The 16,945-nt window shown below is 41.9% G+C and overlaps 1 protein-coding gene across 6 annotated transcripts in view; it reads right to left on the reverse strand.

Moving 5' to 3' along the window:
* TNFAIP8 (TNF alpha induced protein 8) overlaps positions 1 to 16,945 on the reverse strand; it is a 122,650-nt gene that overhangs the window by 13,530 nt on the left and 92,175 nt on the right. Inside the window, exon 1 of one of the 6 annotated variants that reach the window (XM_027099610.1) lies at positions 11,906 to 11,927. The exons of 4 other annotated variants lie outside the window; for them this stretch is intronic. Coding sequence is in view for 1 of the 2 variants with exons in the window: in XM_027099594.1 (XP_026955395.1) it covers positions 11,668 to 11,713 (46 nt within the window). In the remaining variant the exon portion in view is untranslated. One more of the 6 variants, XM_027099594.1, reaches the window with a different exon arrangement.

The raw sequence follows: 16,945 nt of genomic DNA on the forward strand, positions 1-16,945 counted from the left end.
TCCCACTTTTTAGAGCTTATCTGCTCCCCAAGATAAAGCAACTCCTTGAACCAAAAAATAAGGAGGATGGGTCTCACACATCAGAGAAGAGAAAAAAAAAATAAAGAAAATAAAAATTATGTGTCCACCCTGCTCCATTCCTGAAAAAGTCCTGCTCGTCCTTTAAGGCTCAGTTTAAACACCACCACTTCCAAGAAGGTTTTCCAAATCCAGCGGGGACGTAATCTCCCAAATCCAAAGAAAAGAATAAAGTGTTCCCTCTTCTAATGTATTTTCTGCCTCGTGGGAGAATTAAATTCCTATCTTATCTTACTTGATTATAATCCTTGACAACTAAAGTACCACTCTATTCATCTCTCTATTCTTCAAAGTGCATTAACACCTGCCCTCCAGCTACCATGGAGTGAAACAAACCCCACTGCTCTAATCTGCTTCCATGGAACCTATCACTATCTTCTCCGGCAATTCATGAAGATGTGTCAGGAAATCAATTCAATTTCATATATCTAGAGCTTAACAAATAAATTTACTTATCCTCCATGGACAATATGCATTTTCTTTTCTTTTTTTTGTCTACTGCTTTTCTCCCCTGTCCTTTGCCAGAACATACAGAATGACCAGCCACTTTTGTTTGGCGAAGTGACCATATTTAGCTAACTCAATCCCTACAGCAAATGTTCTGGAATTTTTCATGAAAATATCCCAAAGCCATCTGTTTGAGTATTTTAGGAGCAGTGACTTCTTGGCCTCAGCTTGGGCATCTGTCAAATATGCATCCTGGCATAGCCTCCCCACATTCTTGACAAAACCTTTCCACAATAACTGTATGAAAAGGTTAAGCTGGTCCAGCATTTTATAGCCATGTCAAGCCCTAAGAGGCCAGATCCCATTAAAGGTAAGCAAATGGTAAGATGGGATCTGCTGGGCCTTAAAGTGAACTATCTCATTCCAAGTATCAAGATACACTGAAGCTCTAAAACTCCAGGAGATAACCTTGAAAAAAGAAAACCCAGTGTGCTTACAGCTGGCTAACTCCAGTGTGGCACTCAGGTTCTCTGTAAAGTGATTTCTACCCCTCTTTCTAACCTTTTCTCCCTGCTCTTAATGCTCAGGTATCCTCCATTGTTTTATTTAGATCAGGATGCCTTGTAGAGGTTGTAACCTGGACACCCCGTTGTTTGGCCTGTACAGTGTTGTATTCATCTTAGAGTTAGTGGTCCACGTTTTAAAAAATTTAACCTCAAAAATCTGTGTTTTTGATTTTTTTTTTTTTTTTTTTAATAATCATAAGACCTGACCAAAACGGGCCCACATTCCCACACGGCAACCGTGGTCTTGAGGTAAGTTGTGGCTGCCGCCTTTAGAAGGAGAACACCCTGCCTTGTTTACCACAGGTCCTCCCTGGCCATCACCACCCAGTTACATTCAGCTCCCGGGCTTGGCAACCATTTGTGTGGATGACTTCTCCTTAAAGAAATAAATGGGACTACATTTCAAAGCCAACCTACGGAACTCCTATGGGCTCTTTGGAATTAGAATTCTGCCCCGCAGTGTACCTGTATGTCAGAAACAGAAGGGCATGTGCAAGTCCCATGGATTTTAGAAATAATTTAAACCTAAATTATGTATGGTCAGTGAGTGTCTACGGAAGGTCTGCTGGGTAAAAAGGTAGGAAGGTTAAGAGTAATAATAATTTGTTTTCATAACACTTGTTATTTAGTTACAGGCATCAAAATCTCCCCCTAATTTCTACAGAATGTGTTCGCTGAGTCTCAGAGAGGTGGTGAATTTGCCAAATTTCTAAATATCCTGGGAGAAGTGGAACTTGGATTTTCCATACCAGTTTGGAGTGCTACACAGTAAACAGAATTTTAGCAGAAAAGCCTTCTCCCAGTCAGTCACTCATTCATTCACTTAACACATTTTTTACTCAGCACCAAAATGCCTGCTCTCGAGAAGCACAGATTCTAGTAGAGGCAAACCTAAGACACAAAACCTAAGACACATTAAACAAATGTGTATGAACAGGTCAAACAGTGGCAGGGGGCTAGAAAAAAGTAAAGGGAGTGTGTGTGTTTTTGCTGGGGGGCGGGGTAGTGAGGAGACTGGGGGTGAGGGGGAGACTATGCTATTTTATCCCTGCTATTTTAGTCAGGGAAGGCCTTTCTGGAAAGGTGACATTCGAGCAGAAACTTGAAGGAAGCAAGGGGGAGCCATCTTGGGTGAAATCCTATCCATTCCTCAATGATCCTTCCCAAATATATCTTCCTTGAAGGCTTTATTGACTAACCCTGTCAGAAACGTTCTAGCCTCTCTCTCACTCTTTTTGCAAACTGCTTTACATCATAATTATTTGCTTCCATTTTCCCTGAAAGTAAAATCTTTGTGATTGGTTATAATTTATTATTTATTCCTTGCCACAATAAATGCTCAATTAATCTTTAAAATGTATCTGCTGGGTCAAAAGAATTCCCAGGTTGTTCTGGGGGAACAGGAAGCCAGGGGAGGAGTGAGAAAAGAGTACTGGTTTTTTATAAGACATAAGAAACTATAAATGAATTATTTTAATTAGGTATCATATCTCAAATACTTTAATTAAGTAGCATATCTCAAATACTTAATTAGGTAGCATACCTCAAATATCATATCTCAAATTTACCTAAGAAACGAATATTGCAATATAATCCTTTGGAAAAAATTTATTCTAAATGAGTCCATTCGTAACTTAGGATAGGCATCCAAAAAAAAAAAAAAAGTCATCTTTTGATAACACTTGAAACTGGTAAAAATTACTGAATAACCCACACTCTGCAGAGATAAGATAATTCTGTTTTTCAGAGAGATGTTGCTTTTTTAAGATTAAAAAAGGCATTTTTTAAGGATATATTCATAAGAAACTGGAAATTTAAAAAGGCATAAACTCTACCTTTCTTTGCTAGTTTGTTAAATAAAAAGTTGAAAATTAAGTTAGGGTTATAATATAAAAATCTTAAGTTTTCTATTTTGTCCTTATTGAAATTGGCTAACTTCAAATTATATCTAGAATTAAAAATAATAAAGCCAAACAGTTTTGTTAAAATAATCATAATTCTTTCATGTTGAGTCATACTTGGTATATTAAACTCATTTTTCCATTAAAGAAAATAACTAAAAAAGGTCATTATAGTCAATCTCTTTTAAGAACTAAAAATCGTTTCCCTAAGTACATTAACTTGCTGTCTTAGAGATGGATTACTTCCCTAATGGTAGATATTTGGGTAAAATAAACTTTGGCAAATAACGTAACCAATCAATTTTACCACCAGTTGCCAAATAACAACAAAATAAATCACTTCCCTGAAACACTTTGGCAGCGCCCACCTTTCTGTAGTTTTGTCTTTCCACCCACTCACTCAGTGCTCCAGAATTAAGGCCACCATCCCACCTCTCCCCATTTCTGTCACCAGTCCTACTTTTAGAGATGGAAGAAGCCATGGAGACCACAGGCGGAAAACAGAGGCCCAGAGGTTAATGCAGGGTTACAATATGACCCCCATTAACTCCTGGTCGCTGGCTTCCCTGGGGAAAGGTGGTTTGGGATTATCAAAAGTAGCAAAGAGTAATTCCTCCATTTAAAACAGAGCTTACAAACTTTGGGCTGGCAACACATTTTGGTTGGGCCCCCATAATTTTTTTTTTCTTTTTAAAACCGAGATAAAATTCATATCACATGAAAATCACCATTGTAGGGCTTCCCTGGTGGCGCAGTGGTTCAGAGTCCGCCTGCCGATGCAGGGGACACAGGTTTGTGCCCCGGTCCGGGAAGATCCCACATGCCGCGGAGCGGCTAGGCCCGTGAGCCATGGCCACTGAGCCTGTGCGTCCGGAGCCTGTGCTCCGCAACGGGAGAGGCCACAACAGGCCTGCGTAATGCAAAAAAAAAAAAAAAAAATCACCGTTGTAACCATCTCAAAAGGATAAAACTCAGTGATTTTTATTATATTCACAATGGGCAACAATCATCACTATCTAATTCCAGAACACTTCATCAACCCCAAAATGGGCCCTCATAATGTTTTAATTTTGTTTTTCTAATTAGTAAAAACCATGTAAAAGTTGGGAGCATTGACCTAAAAATTCACATTTCCCATTTCTCAAGAAAAATCTGACCTTCTGGTAACATTTGGGGGCAGGGGGTACAAGGGAGTAAGAAACAGGTCCTGTCCAGTTAACCACCTGGCCACATGCCCACAGAGGCCAGGAAATGAGCCAAGACCTGTGAGTTAGCCACCCCTGCTTTAAAGGCTCAGGGACTCAAATCCTTCTGAATCACTTTTCAGACCTGGGTGTGACTCTGGCAGTGATTCCAAAGCGCTCGCAGCCCTCTGTTCCCCTAGCTGGCAATCAAGCTGAGCAAGAAGACTTCCTAGTTCTGACTTGTCAACACATCTCTAGGCTTCCACCACCTTCTCCTCCAAATGCCTTGCATTTTCCACCCCAGCATATTTGCTGAAATCTCTCTCTTCACTGAAAAAGCCATCCTGTGTGTACCTGAGCAGCACTCTAAACCCTCATCCTTTGAGCACCACTGTCACAACTTGCCTTTGCTTTTTTTGTGTGTTACGCGGGCCCTTCACTGTTGTGGCCTCTCCCGTTGTGGAGCACAGGCTCCGGACGCGCAGGCTCAGCGGCCATGGCTCACGGGCCTAGACGCTCCGCAGCATGTGGGATCTTCCCGGACCGGGACACGAACCCGTGTCCCCTGCATCGGCAGGCAAACTCTCAACCACTGCGCCACCAGGGAAGCCCAGTTTATTGTATTTTTTAGATTCCACATATAACTGATAACATACAGTATTTGTCTTTCTCTGCTTGACTTATTTCACTTAGCATAAAGTCCATCTGTGTTGCTGCAAATACTTGCCTTTGTTTTCTACTTACTATCTGTATTTTATTTCCCTCTGGTTACTTGTTACTGAAAAAAAATTTATTTATCAAAGGAACCATATACACAATGTGAATGGAAACTGCTACTCCTCCCCTAAATATACCATAATCATAAAAATCATTAAAAATTTGTTAAATCAAAAAAAAAATTTGTTAAATCATAAAAATTATTCCAATGAGGAAAAAAAACCCATTACTGTTCATTTCTAGCCAGATATCGCTGTCTGCCAAAGGCCATGAGCCCCATGTCTAACTGCGTGGCACAAAAGGGGTGAGTCAGTGTGAATAAGGTGGCAAAGGTCACACAGCCCCAAAAAGGCATTCTCTGGGAATGATGTAAAGGATTCCAAGGGAGCTGAAAGGGACTAATCGTCTTGTAAAGTTACTGAAGATGATCTTACTCTGTGCCTGGGGCCTCCTAAAATCATTTACCGTACCGCCACCAACGGTACAGCCACCACATTTTGGGAAATCCTGTCCAAAGCTTCCTGCCAATGCATTCATCTCAACAGCTGTGCCTCAGAGGTCTCGGCCACGGATAGCCCTTCCTGAACCTCTCTAACCCGGATGTGGCATCCCCCTTGTATGTACTTCCTCGCGTACATGTCTGACATCTTCTCCGGACTGAAAGGCCCTCAAGGACAGAGACAGGTCTTCCATACTACATAATCTTCTCTGGTGAAAGCTACTGGCATTAACTTACACCTGGTCAGATTCGTGGCATATGCCTGTCTTGACATCCCCAGCGAGGAGAGTTTTGAAGTGACTTTAAAAAATTGCAAACCAGTTTCTAAATGAACTAAAACATGTCCTAATAGATAAAGTGCCCAATATGGTGAAAGACACAGGGATAAATAACTGCATACCTTTGCTTTCTTAAATTTAAGGATTTTATAAAGCACTGAATACAATTACTATTGGTGTGCTAGGTAAGAGCTATCCTATTTAGGTCAGGTTTTGTTTTAAAGGTAAGGAAGTGTGCCTAGCAGGCTGGGAAGGGGGGTAGGTGTCTAGGCTTTGTTTCTGGGGTGGACAGAGGGGCTGAGCACCTTCTGTGATGACTCCGGGTGTCACACATGCCCAGAAAGAATCGGTTCACGCTACCTGGCTCAACTTGATAAAGAGACACAGGACAAAGATTTCCACAGGCAAATAAAAGCAGTGTCTACTAACCTAACATTAAATATATATATATAGAGAGAGAGAGAGAGAGAGAGAGAGCGAGAGCGAGAGCGAGAGAGATAGAGAGAGAGACAATTTGTGATGCTCAATTTGTACTTTTATGGTATCCAGATTAATCTTCTAAAAGATTGGAGGCCTTATAAGATCAGTACACATGGTGCACATGATGCTCATTTATAAGGCTAGAAATAAAATTTTCTGAGTCAAATGATTAGCAAGTTTTATGATCATATCTTTGTTCTTGGGAAATATTCCTGATCATATCTAGTGGTTATTTTATATTGATAAATAATAGAACCTCCAATTAAAGCATTGTTTCTATGGAGAAAGACAATCTACTTTTTTTGAAATTTTCTTTTACATATGATTTCTAATACCCTCAGTCCTGCAAAAATAGAAGATATCTTAGAAGAATAATGTTGAATTTATCTCTAAGGTGAGACAATGTAAATTGTAAAGATTACATGCTTAGGAAAAAGATGAATCAAGTCTTTAGAATGAATGATTTGAGTCAGTTTCTAAATCTGAAAATTAAATCTATCCTAACCGAGAAGTTTCCCCCTTGAACTAATCTCCTGTTAATTTTCAATTCATGTCATTCAGTCTACTCCTGCTTTGAAAAGGATGGTGAGGGGAGTTAACAAATTTGCCAGAAACAATGGCTTTTCCTCTTACATTTTCAGCATCCTTGTTTTTTTTTTTTTTTGGCTGTGTTGGGTCTTCGTAGCTGTGCGCGGGCTTCCTCTAGTTGCGGTGAGTGGGGACTACTCTTTGTTGCAGTGTGTGGGCTCTAGGCACATGGGCTTCAGTAGTTGTGGCACGCGGGCTCAGTAGTTGTGGCTTGCGGGCCCTAGAGCACAGGCTCAGTAGTTGTGGTGCACGAGCTTAGTTGCTCTGCGGCATGTGGGATCTTCCCAGACCAGGGTTCAAACCCGTGTCCCCTGCATTGGCAGATGGATTCTTAACCACTGCGCCACCAGGGGAGCCCCTTTCGGCATCCATTTTTAATGCCATTTGTTGATCTTAGAATGAAGGAAACAGATGCTACTGTTGGACATGAAATGTCATCTCATACAGTATTTTTAAGCTGTCAGCTGTACAGTTAGTCTTTATTTAGGCAATGGACAAGTGCTTCTCTGTACCTTTATTTCCCTGAAACATACAAATACACAAATGCCAGAACTCCACCCACTTTCCGATGCAGGGCACGATCTATAGGAAATATCCAAAATGAATTCTGCCATATTTTCCCTGTTGACAAATCAAAATGAAATCTTTTTCCACTACATACTACAGAATAAAATAAAACCATATGTCGTACTACCCCCACTGAAACTTAGAAACCATGTTTAAATGAATGTTTAGAGACTCTAGCTAACCTCAAACGAAATTGAATTCTTGAATAGCAAGTGTCTAGCATCTATGAGTATTTTTCTTCCATTAAATTGGTATTTTCACAAAATAGAGCAACCTTAGATACAGGCCAAAAAAAAAAAAAAAAAGAGAATGTTTTAGAATTCTTGGATTAAGATTCTAGGTTCCAAATGTAGGCCTCAATAATCTCCCAGGTCTCCAAAGTTTTAATGGCTCCTAATAAAGTATCAAGGGGTCAGAGGTTGGGTCATCTTTTCTTGAGCTGACTTACAGCTCACTTCATTCTGATGGAGGAAAAAGAATCTGAAATATTTTAATACAGTATGTTTTTTCATCATGAGGGATAGCTGAAAAATGACCGGAACACTAGTTGGAGGCTAGTGTTGGGTCAGTAGAGGTCTTAGTAACAGTTATTCCTTTGTCTTTGAGCTCAAGGCAAAGCGGTGGCCACTTTGGGAGCCCTCCTGGTCTTAGAGGCAAGATTTTCTTTTCAGGCACAATTCATATTATTTTGATCAGCAGTGTGCCTTTATCATCCATTATCTTATAGAACTTCTGAGCATGTATGTGCATGGTTAAAGAGGGCTGAGGCCTTCCATTTGCTGTCAAATTCTGATTAAGTCCATTTCTTATCTTCTAGATATAAATAAGTGAAAGCTGAGATTTTAGTTGTTAGAAGGCTTTACCCAGCCCCAAAGCGTTTTACATCTGGATCTGCCCACTGTTTCTCTGTCCCTCAATCAACTAACATCTTTTTCTTCTCTAATCTTTCTCCTGAAATTGCTTTTTATTTTAAACTAGATTTAACTAGTGATAAGCTACAATGGCTGGAACGCAAGAAGAACTCCACAGATGTACAATTCCAATGAGCTGAAACAGAGAGATGCTTCTGCGGCAACAACAGCTACAAAAAACTAGTGAGAAAAAAAAAGAGGCATTTCAAACACAAGAGTTGCCTAAAACACTCCCTTTTCTATTGCCCCACAAGACGTGCCAGAAGCGCACTGATAATGAAGCCCACCTGACCCAAATTTGAAAGACAACTCTCCAGTTCCCATCAACTTTTCAACAGAGTAATAAGTTAGCCTGTTACAGACTCCAGCAGCCTAGACAGTTCTGGTCTGGTTAAAGCCCACCCATGGGTCTGTGCTGAGCCTAGGCATGACCACTGTGATTCAAAACACTAGATAAGAGACTGATTATCACCCCGAAGGCTTCCAAGGAACCAGCACAAAGAAAGTCCTAACAGGCCTTCTCTTAGATGCCCCTCACATGCACAGTATATTCTGAATGTCCATCTTGGTTTCAGCTGACAGCTGGCACCATGGATGGTATAACCACCTACCGAGCACAGTCCCCTCCTGTACCTAAAACCCAGACAGCAAGGCCAGATGATGACTCATCATCAATGTTTGGATAATCCATCAATCTCACGAAAATAGCAGAGGTTTAAATTCTGCAAAATATTTTAGCCCCTGGACCATATGTCTACCCTCACACTTCATTGGTTACCAAGTATTTTCCGTTTCCCTACACTGTGCCCAACATCATAAAAACCAGAAGAGTCTTGCCACAACAAGGCGACAAAGATAGAGAAGTAGTCTTCACAACAGAGGTAGAGAAGATTAACATTTCAGATCAGGGAATCATTTTATTCAGTGAAAGTTTGGCTTGTATACACAGTTCCCCTTTTCCCCCTGAAAACATCTGACTAGAACAGGTATAGGTTATTTGGAGCACAGGAGTCCTATATTTTTAAAAGACTTGATTTTTATCAAGTTCTAATCCAAGGCATAGCAGGGACTATTCTACTCTGTCCTGCCTGGAACTCGAAAACAGAGAAGACGGTAAAGAGGAGCACAGGAGAAGAAACATCATTTCAGAGTCACAGCCACATTCTGCTCAAGTATGGTAAATAGAACCCCGCTCTTTATATATTTATGATTTATTTCTAAATTCGGCAAATAAAGCTGAGTTGTCCCAAAGAACCATTACTGACCTCACCCTAACCCAAACTAAAAATATTTTGCATGCATTTTGTATTTTAAATCATCATTCTCTGGCAAGTTTCTTATTTGAAAAACAAATAGAAGCTCAAACACCTGCACAGAGTTAAGAGAAACACTTTTTTGTTGTTGTTGTTAGAGACTCTCATCTAATAAATGTTGTCTCTAATTCAGCATTTCCAAAGAACATGGCATTAAGACTTCTTAAATCCCTAAGACCAAAAAGAAAAAAGAAAAAAAAATGCTGTTTAGAATTAGAAAGAAAGGAGAGAAAAAACTGTATTAAGAGAGGGAAAGTTATGTTATTTAGGGAGACAGCAAGACAAAATAAAATATGAAGTTATCTTTGATGTCCTGAAACAATAACCGTGTGCAGAGAGGTGCTAAAAAACCTTTTGGTATCTGTCAAAATAGTATAGATTCTTCCTAAGTTGCTATCTGACAAAAGAAATTGAAGAATCACTAGAATGATTGGAAGTAACTTTGGGGGAAAAAAATGCTGCTTCAAGTATACCTTAGATTCAAGAAGACAAGTCTTGAGTATACAGTTGTCTGGGCACGTTCTTGACGCTTTCAGTTTAAGCTGCTACATACGCAGGTGAAGATTATTTCCCCATTACCTACCTCAGGAGGGGTGATGATTTAAAAGGAGCTAAAAATAAAGGAGGCAACAAGGAAGGAATACTGACTCGAGCTGATTCTCACGTCTATTCAAATATCCTCTTATTTCATTAAAAAAAAACAAAACCCACCAACACCATAAAGTTTCAATCTGTATAACAGAAAATGTCAGGTGAAGTGACGGCCTGGTAAAAGTGAGAAAGCCAAGTGGCTGCTGAGAGCTTCACACTTATAGCCATGTTGAACTGAGTGACAAAGATCTATTCTGTCCAGAAATCCCCCACTTTATTTTTAAGCCTGGAAACTGGTTAGTCATATCTATACTGAACACTTCCTGTCCAGGGGCATGATGATGGCGACAAACTGCCAAGTTTAGTAGCTGCTTACATTCTGTCAATTGAGTCATTCATGGAATAGAAAACAGCATCAAACATTAAAAAACATCTGGCTAACTGAAGCTTTAAAAGATATACAAGGAAAACAGGTTTGACTATTTCACAGAATAAGGATAGATGGTGCCAGGAAAACAAAACAGAAAGAAAAGAACATACAATGTTACTCTAAGAGACTATTTTCTGGTAGTTTCTGTGATATTCCAGTATTACTACCAAATATAACAGTTCTCTCACTCCCCCTCTGGGTTAAATAGTCCAATTGACATTCCACATCTTCATTTACAAAAATGCCCCAAGATGCAGAAGATCTCAAGGAACTAAGCAACAACAACAGAATCAATTTATTCCTTTTTGTGTTTAATTTTAATCTAATTATATTTTAAAGGAAGGGTCACCTGAGAATTTTAAAGAAACAAGAATACAAAGGACTGAAATACAGATCAGGAAGGTCTTTATCCACTGGTCAAACACCATAATGTTACATTAAAAACCCATCTTTGAGAAAGAGAGGAATACAATTAAGGATTGTAAGAATGACCCTTTCCCTAGCAGCCCTGAGGGCTACGTCAGGCTTCAGTTATAATTTACCTGATTAACCCTTATACATGCTGAGACAAGCCAGCTGAAGTTCCACTGCTGAGAAGCACAAGGAACACCTCCCCTCCCCCCCGCCCCCGCCCCAAGCGCTGGCAGAGGAGCAGCCCCAAAGCATGCTGGGATGGACGGCGACAACAAGAACGTCAAGTAACAGCTCCTGCACTTCCAGGATTATCCCCTTGATCATCAAGTCTGAGCAAATGATCGTGTGAGCCAAATAATGGACACCAGCTCTGCCCATAAAAACCCTCCGCCGGAGATTCTTCAGTGAGCTTGCTCACTTAGCAAGTGAGACTTGCTAATGAGTGAAGCCACAGAAATTAGGCGCAGCGTCATTGGGGGAGGGTGACGATGGTTCTCTCCTCCTCCAAAAGCCATGCACTAAAAGTCCCACTGGCCTTCCATCCAAAGGATGGTATGGTACAGCTGACTGCTTTGAGAGGACTCCGCCGGGCTGGTATTACTGCTTTTCTAATTCATCATCTGCCATTGGCAAGCTTTTTGAGGAAATCATTTTTATAACCCAGTAGAAAGTCACTAGGAATCCAAGCCAACACAACACAGACCTTGCTTCAGACCAGCCCGATTTAGCCGTTGGAAAAGCAGCAGCATTCCTCAGTGTCACGTCCTTGTTTATGGGCCCCTGCATTAATCCTGCCTGAGAAGAACTGGAGTGCTTGTGTGTCCTCCAAACGCCACTATGTTCACGGGCTCCAAGCTGCATCTTAACTTCGGAGACCAGCACTCCTTCATACCTCCTGTTAACTGCACAAGCAAACAAAATAAACTGCCAAAACTTCTCACCTCAGTCATGGTGGTCTCTTGCCTCTCTAGTGTTGCATAAATTATCTTTTTTTTTTTTTTCCCATTTCCAAGTTATTTCCTTACACCTCCCTTCCCCTCTCTCTCTCCTAGGAGGTTCCGCATCAAGTCTGGGTCCCACCCTGTGCCTGCCACTGCCTGCCACTCCCCGTCCCTCTCACTCACTATTTCTTCCTCATTGTTCCCTTGAAATGTCAAAACCTGCCAAACGGCCACTCCCTCGACTTCCTTCACTATTCTTGTTTCCCAGTAGTTCTTCTCCTTCCCTTTTGTTGGCGCTACTGGCCCCTGAATTCTACCTCCTTGGAAACTCTGGAGAGACTCCTTCTTTAATTATCTCCTTTGTCTGAAGAACCTGAGTCCAGCGTTTAGACTTGTGATATTGCAGAGGGGTGCATTTTCATTCTAGCTGTTTCATAACTGACTTAATTCTAATTTTAACCCTCAAAGGTGAAAATGATTTTGTACGTGCTTTACAATAAGGCGAACAGTCAGTGCACTAATACTTTACCATTATCAGATAACTTTACAGAAGAAAAACATTCCTTGGAGCAAGCCCATCCTTGCTTGCATTTTACAGAATGGGAAATGAGTACTTCTTAACCAGGTAAATGTTGTAGGTAGGCCACGGTGGGTTCTGTCTTTGTGATTATAAGTCTCCTTATTTATCCAGCACCTCCTGGGTGAAGCTGTCTAATCACTGATATAGCATTATCTCATTGGTGCTCACCTCAGGAGAGATGAAAAATTCCTCAGAAAGGCTCAACTTACTAGTGTGGCTCAAATCCTATTTAACATGTAAAAGACTAAAACCCTCAGAGCTTCAGAGTATATGTCAAATCTAGGGTACCCCTGGCAGAACCACCAGTGGTTTTCCAAAACATGCATTCCTGTCATATGGGGAAAAAAAAAAAAATGGGGCAGAGAGGAAGTAAAGGTAAAAGGGAAGAGAGAAAAATTCCCTAATTCTCAGACTGGCCAAAACTTTTTCCCAGCATGAAGAGCTGGATTAAATTTCCTACCTATATTCACTTCTTACCCTTAAGCACCAGTGCTGATTTTGTGCAATGCCACAGGGAGAGGTCAGAGGTGATGGCGGTGGAGATCAGGAAGGAAGCTACTGGCAACTAGGACTTGGAAGGTCCTAGGGTGATCAAAGTCTCCCTTCCTCAGGAGCCTGGGTGCTTGCTCACAGCTGGGGCAGTCATCCCCTGGGCCCCGCATGCCTTCCCTCATTTCCTAGGGTGTCCACTAAATATTGATGGAACACTCATGACGTATTCTTAGCAGATGAGCTCTTCAAACACAGGCTCAAAGCTTTTGCTGAGGCCCAAGGAGAAGACAGCAAAGCAATTTTCTACAGTACCTCTCCTTAGACATGGCTGACCACTGCCTCCATGGGGCTCTTGTCCTCCTGGCTTCTAAAGCCCTGTTCTCTCCTTGGTTTCCTCCTACCTCTTGAGTGTCTCCATTTCTGTTTCCTTTACTGGATGCATCTAGCTCTTTCCCTTGTAAAAGTGGGGATTCTCAGAGACTAACTCCACAGACCAGCCCCCACCTCTCTCTTCAATCTTACCCTCAGAGATCATGTAAGGGAAATCAATTCTCCTCTTCTGAGTGGAGAGTCACATACTTTTCTGCCCAGGGTCCTTTACCAGGGCTCAGCTGATCCTCCAGACCAACTCAGGGTTCTTGTCAGCTTAGTATTCCTACAACACTACTTTGCACCTACCCTATTCCAGCTCAAAACCCCCCGGTTCTTTACAATAATTGTGTTTGCCTCCTAAATGGTATCTCAGGCATGCTTTAGTCTAATGTCAATGCCTTCATTTTTCTAACGAGGAAACTGAAGTTCTGAGAGACTAATCAGCAGCTGAAGGTTGCACAGACAACTAAGGGCAAAGTCAGGAGTACAACCGGTCTCCTGATTCCCAGTGCCTTGTCTGCTACCCATAATGTCCCTCTGGGCAGCTTGGCTTCTAGGCTGGCGCCATGTACCACTGCAATACAGCCCACGAACGCTGCCCATGAACCCTCCACTCCATGCTGCCGTAAACCTCCTTCCTTCACTCTCCTCTGCTCTTCCCTAAAGGGCCTTGCTGAAGTCCCAGCTAACCCCTCTGTGAAGGCACTGCTGCCCACGACAATGTCTGGTGAACACTCTCTCCTCTAGATTCTCAAAGGGTCTGCTGCCTCATCTTCTGACCTGTACCCAACCTAAGCTCCCCATCATGTATTTTGTCCTATGAATGCACACGTCCTGTGTGTGATGGCCTGAACCAGGAGTTCTGTCAGGGCAGGGCCCTCTATACACACAATCTGCTTCTCCAGGCCCCGCAGAGGAAGTACTAACTCAGTCAACATTTGCTGCTATGAGTAGCCCAGGGAAGCCAGCAGTGATTGAGGGAGAGAGGCTGTACCTGGGAAACAGGACTGTCCATGGTGAGCAGAACAGCCTGTACTTCTGGGGACACCTCTGGTCCCCAGCTCCTCCGCCTAGCGGAGGGGGCCACATGAAAACACATACCTGGGCCAGGTGAGCTGGCATCAAAGATACATGGCAGGTCACGCTGGAAGGAAAGTTCATAAATTCCTTATTTTCCTCCTGACAGTCAACCCTGACTTGGGGACATGAGGTCTTAAGGCTTCAGACCTCAAGCTGTCACAGTCACTTAGGGCATTCTGCTTAGTGGCCTCTTTGCTTCAGCATTTCCTTTACTCCCAGTTATCTATAAAATTAAATGTTGTTTGTCACGATGAAGCTGGAGACTGAATTCCAATGTAAGTCCACAGACGATGCTATGTATACAAACACAAACCCCCATACATCTTTAAAACCGTAAATACCGTAGGTACCAACCTAACAATACAGGATCTACAGTCTTACAGATTCCCGGAGCAGCATTCCCTCAGCCATTTACTGCCCACTCTGCGGTCAGTCACTCAGGACACACTACAGGGCTACACCTAACTCTCCTTCAAGGTCTAGAACAAGATTTAAGACACATGATAAATGTAATTGACATTGCTATATCTTATATACGAAAATTTTTAAGAGAGTGAATCCTAAGAGCTCTCATCGCGAGGAAAAAAAAAATTTTCCTGTTTCTTTAAATTTGTATCTATATGAGATGACAGATATTCACTAAACTTATTGTGATAATCATTTCATGATGTTAAGTCCAATCATTATGCTGTACACCTTAAACTTACACAGTGCTGCATGCCAATTATATCTTAACAAAACTGGAAGAAAAAAGATCTAAGCAATTGCTCTTTCAGGTGTCTCGATCAGCGGTGGGGGGAGCAGTGGGCTGCTTCTCAAAAAAGAACATGTTCTGACTCCCAGCATGCACCGGGCCCACAGTGCTCCGGGGAAAACCAGGCTGTGGACCGCCCATCTGCTCCTGCAACTGCATGTCCAGTGTCTAATGCCCACTCCCTTCCCACCCACATACATGCACACCTTTTCCCCGAGGAAGAGCACCCCTGCCCAAGCAACTACTGAGCTAATTTTCCTAAGTGATGTTCTCAAAGGAATGAAAACAAGTGAGCTCACCGTTAAATTGCTTCTCACTCAGTCTATCCCCTTCAAAACCAGGGATCTAAAAGGATCTACTGCAGAGCTAAATTTTATTTCACAATGCCTCCTCATCTTTTACTTTCCTGAGGTACACATAAGAGAAGGTGAAAAAAATTCCCCCAAAAGGTAATGAACGACACCCACACAAACAGATTAGATTGTCCTGCTTCCAGGAGATCTCATGCAAAAATCCAGGATGCTGAAACCTAGGCTTGCAAAATTTCTTGTTTGCCAAACAGGCACAAGGTGGGTAGAAAGGGCCTAAACATCACCTCTCTGGGCCTCAAGCTCCTCATTTCTAAATGAAAAGGTTAGACGAATGGACCTGCAAAGTTGCTTTTAACTCTAAATCATGGTGATTGGGGAATCCCCTGGCAGTCCAGTGGTTAGGGCTCCACCCGCTCACTGCTGACGGCCTGCATTCAATCCCTGGTCAGGGAACTAAAATCCCACAAGCTGTGCAGTGCAGCCGGAAAAAAAAAAAAAAAAATTCATGGTGATTCTACTTGTATTTGTAGGGGGGAATCATTTTCATTATAAAAGGCTTCTCACTGTAGATCTTCCTTAAATATTTCAGATATATATACTGATTTGATTTTTTTTTAAATTCAGCTTATACTATGTTTTTAGGCACAGTCTACTGAATGAAGTATACGACCATGTTCATCTCAATGTTTCTCAAGTTGTTAGCATCTTTCTCATGCAGATGGAAATGCTGACCAATGGTTTGTGGCAAATCTAGCCACTGCATTATGCTGAAATGAAATCAGTGGGCCCCGAGACTTTCTCTCACCCTACTGCATTCTCTTCTACCCACCCATTTTTTGGTTACTTCCTGGATTATCAGCAACCAGGAGCAGGGAATCTGGTTTTTGTTTTTGTTCTCTTTTGGGTGCACCGAGCAGCATGCGGGATCTTAGTTCCCAGACCAGGGATCAAACCCACGGCCCCTGAAGTGGAAGCATGGAGTCTTTTTTTTTCTTTCTTTTTTTTTTAACATCTTTATTGGGGTATAATTGCTTTACAATGGTGTGTTAGTTTCTGCCCCATAACAAAGTGAATCAGTTATACATATACATATGTTCCCATATCTCTTCCCTCTTGCGTCTCCCACCCTCCCACCCTCCCTATCCCACCCTAGCATGGAGTCGTAACCACTGGACCTCCAGGGAAGTCCCAGGAGCAGGGAATTTAGTCATCCATGTTATCCTGGTTGTTCCAAGGCATCCTCATGTGAGGACAAGAAAGGTGTGAAGCAAATTCAGTCTGATGAAAATTTCAGAAGTGAGGAAGAAAAAGGCCCCGGTATAATTCAGCTTACAGAGCTGGGGGTGTCAGGCAATACCAGGTTATCAGTGATGTCTACTGCAGAGGAGACAGTATGGCACAGATCTCTAAATGGATTTTCCATTTTTAGTCCTTGTCAGCACATTGCGCTC

The sequence above is a fragment of the Aethalodelphis obliquidens genome, unplaced genomic scaffold, assembly GCF_003676395.1.
Source record: "Aethalodelphis obliquidens isolate GAN/ISIS:26980383/991018 unplaced genomic scaffold, ASM367639v1 scaffold4, whole genome shotgun sequence".
Lineage (NCBI taxonomy): Eukaryota > Metazoa > Chordata > Mammalia > Artiodactyla > Delphinidae > Aethalodelphis > Aethalodelphis obliquidens.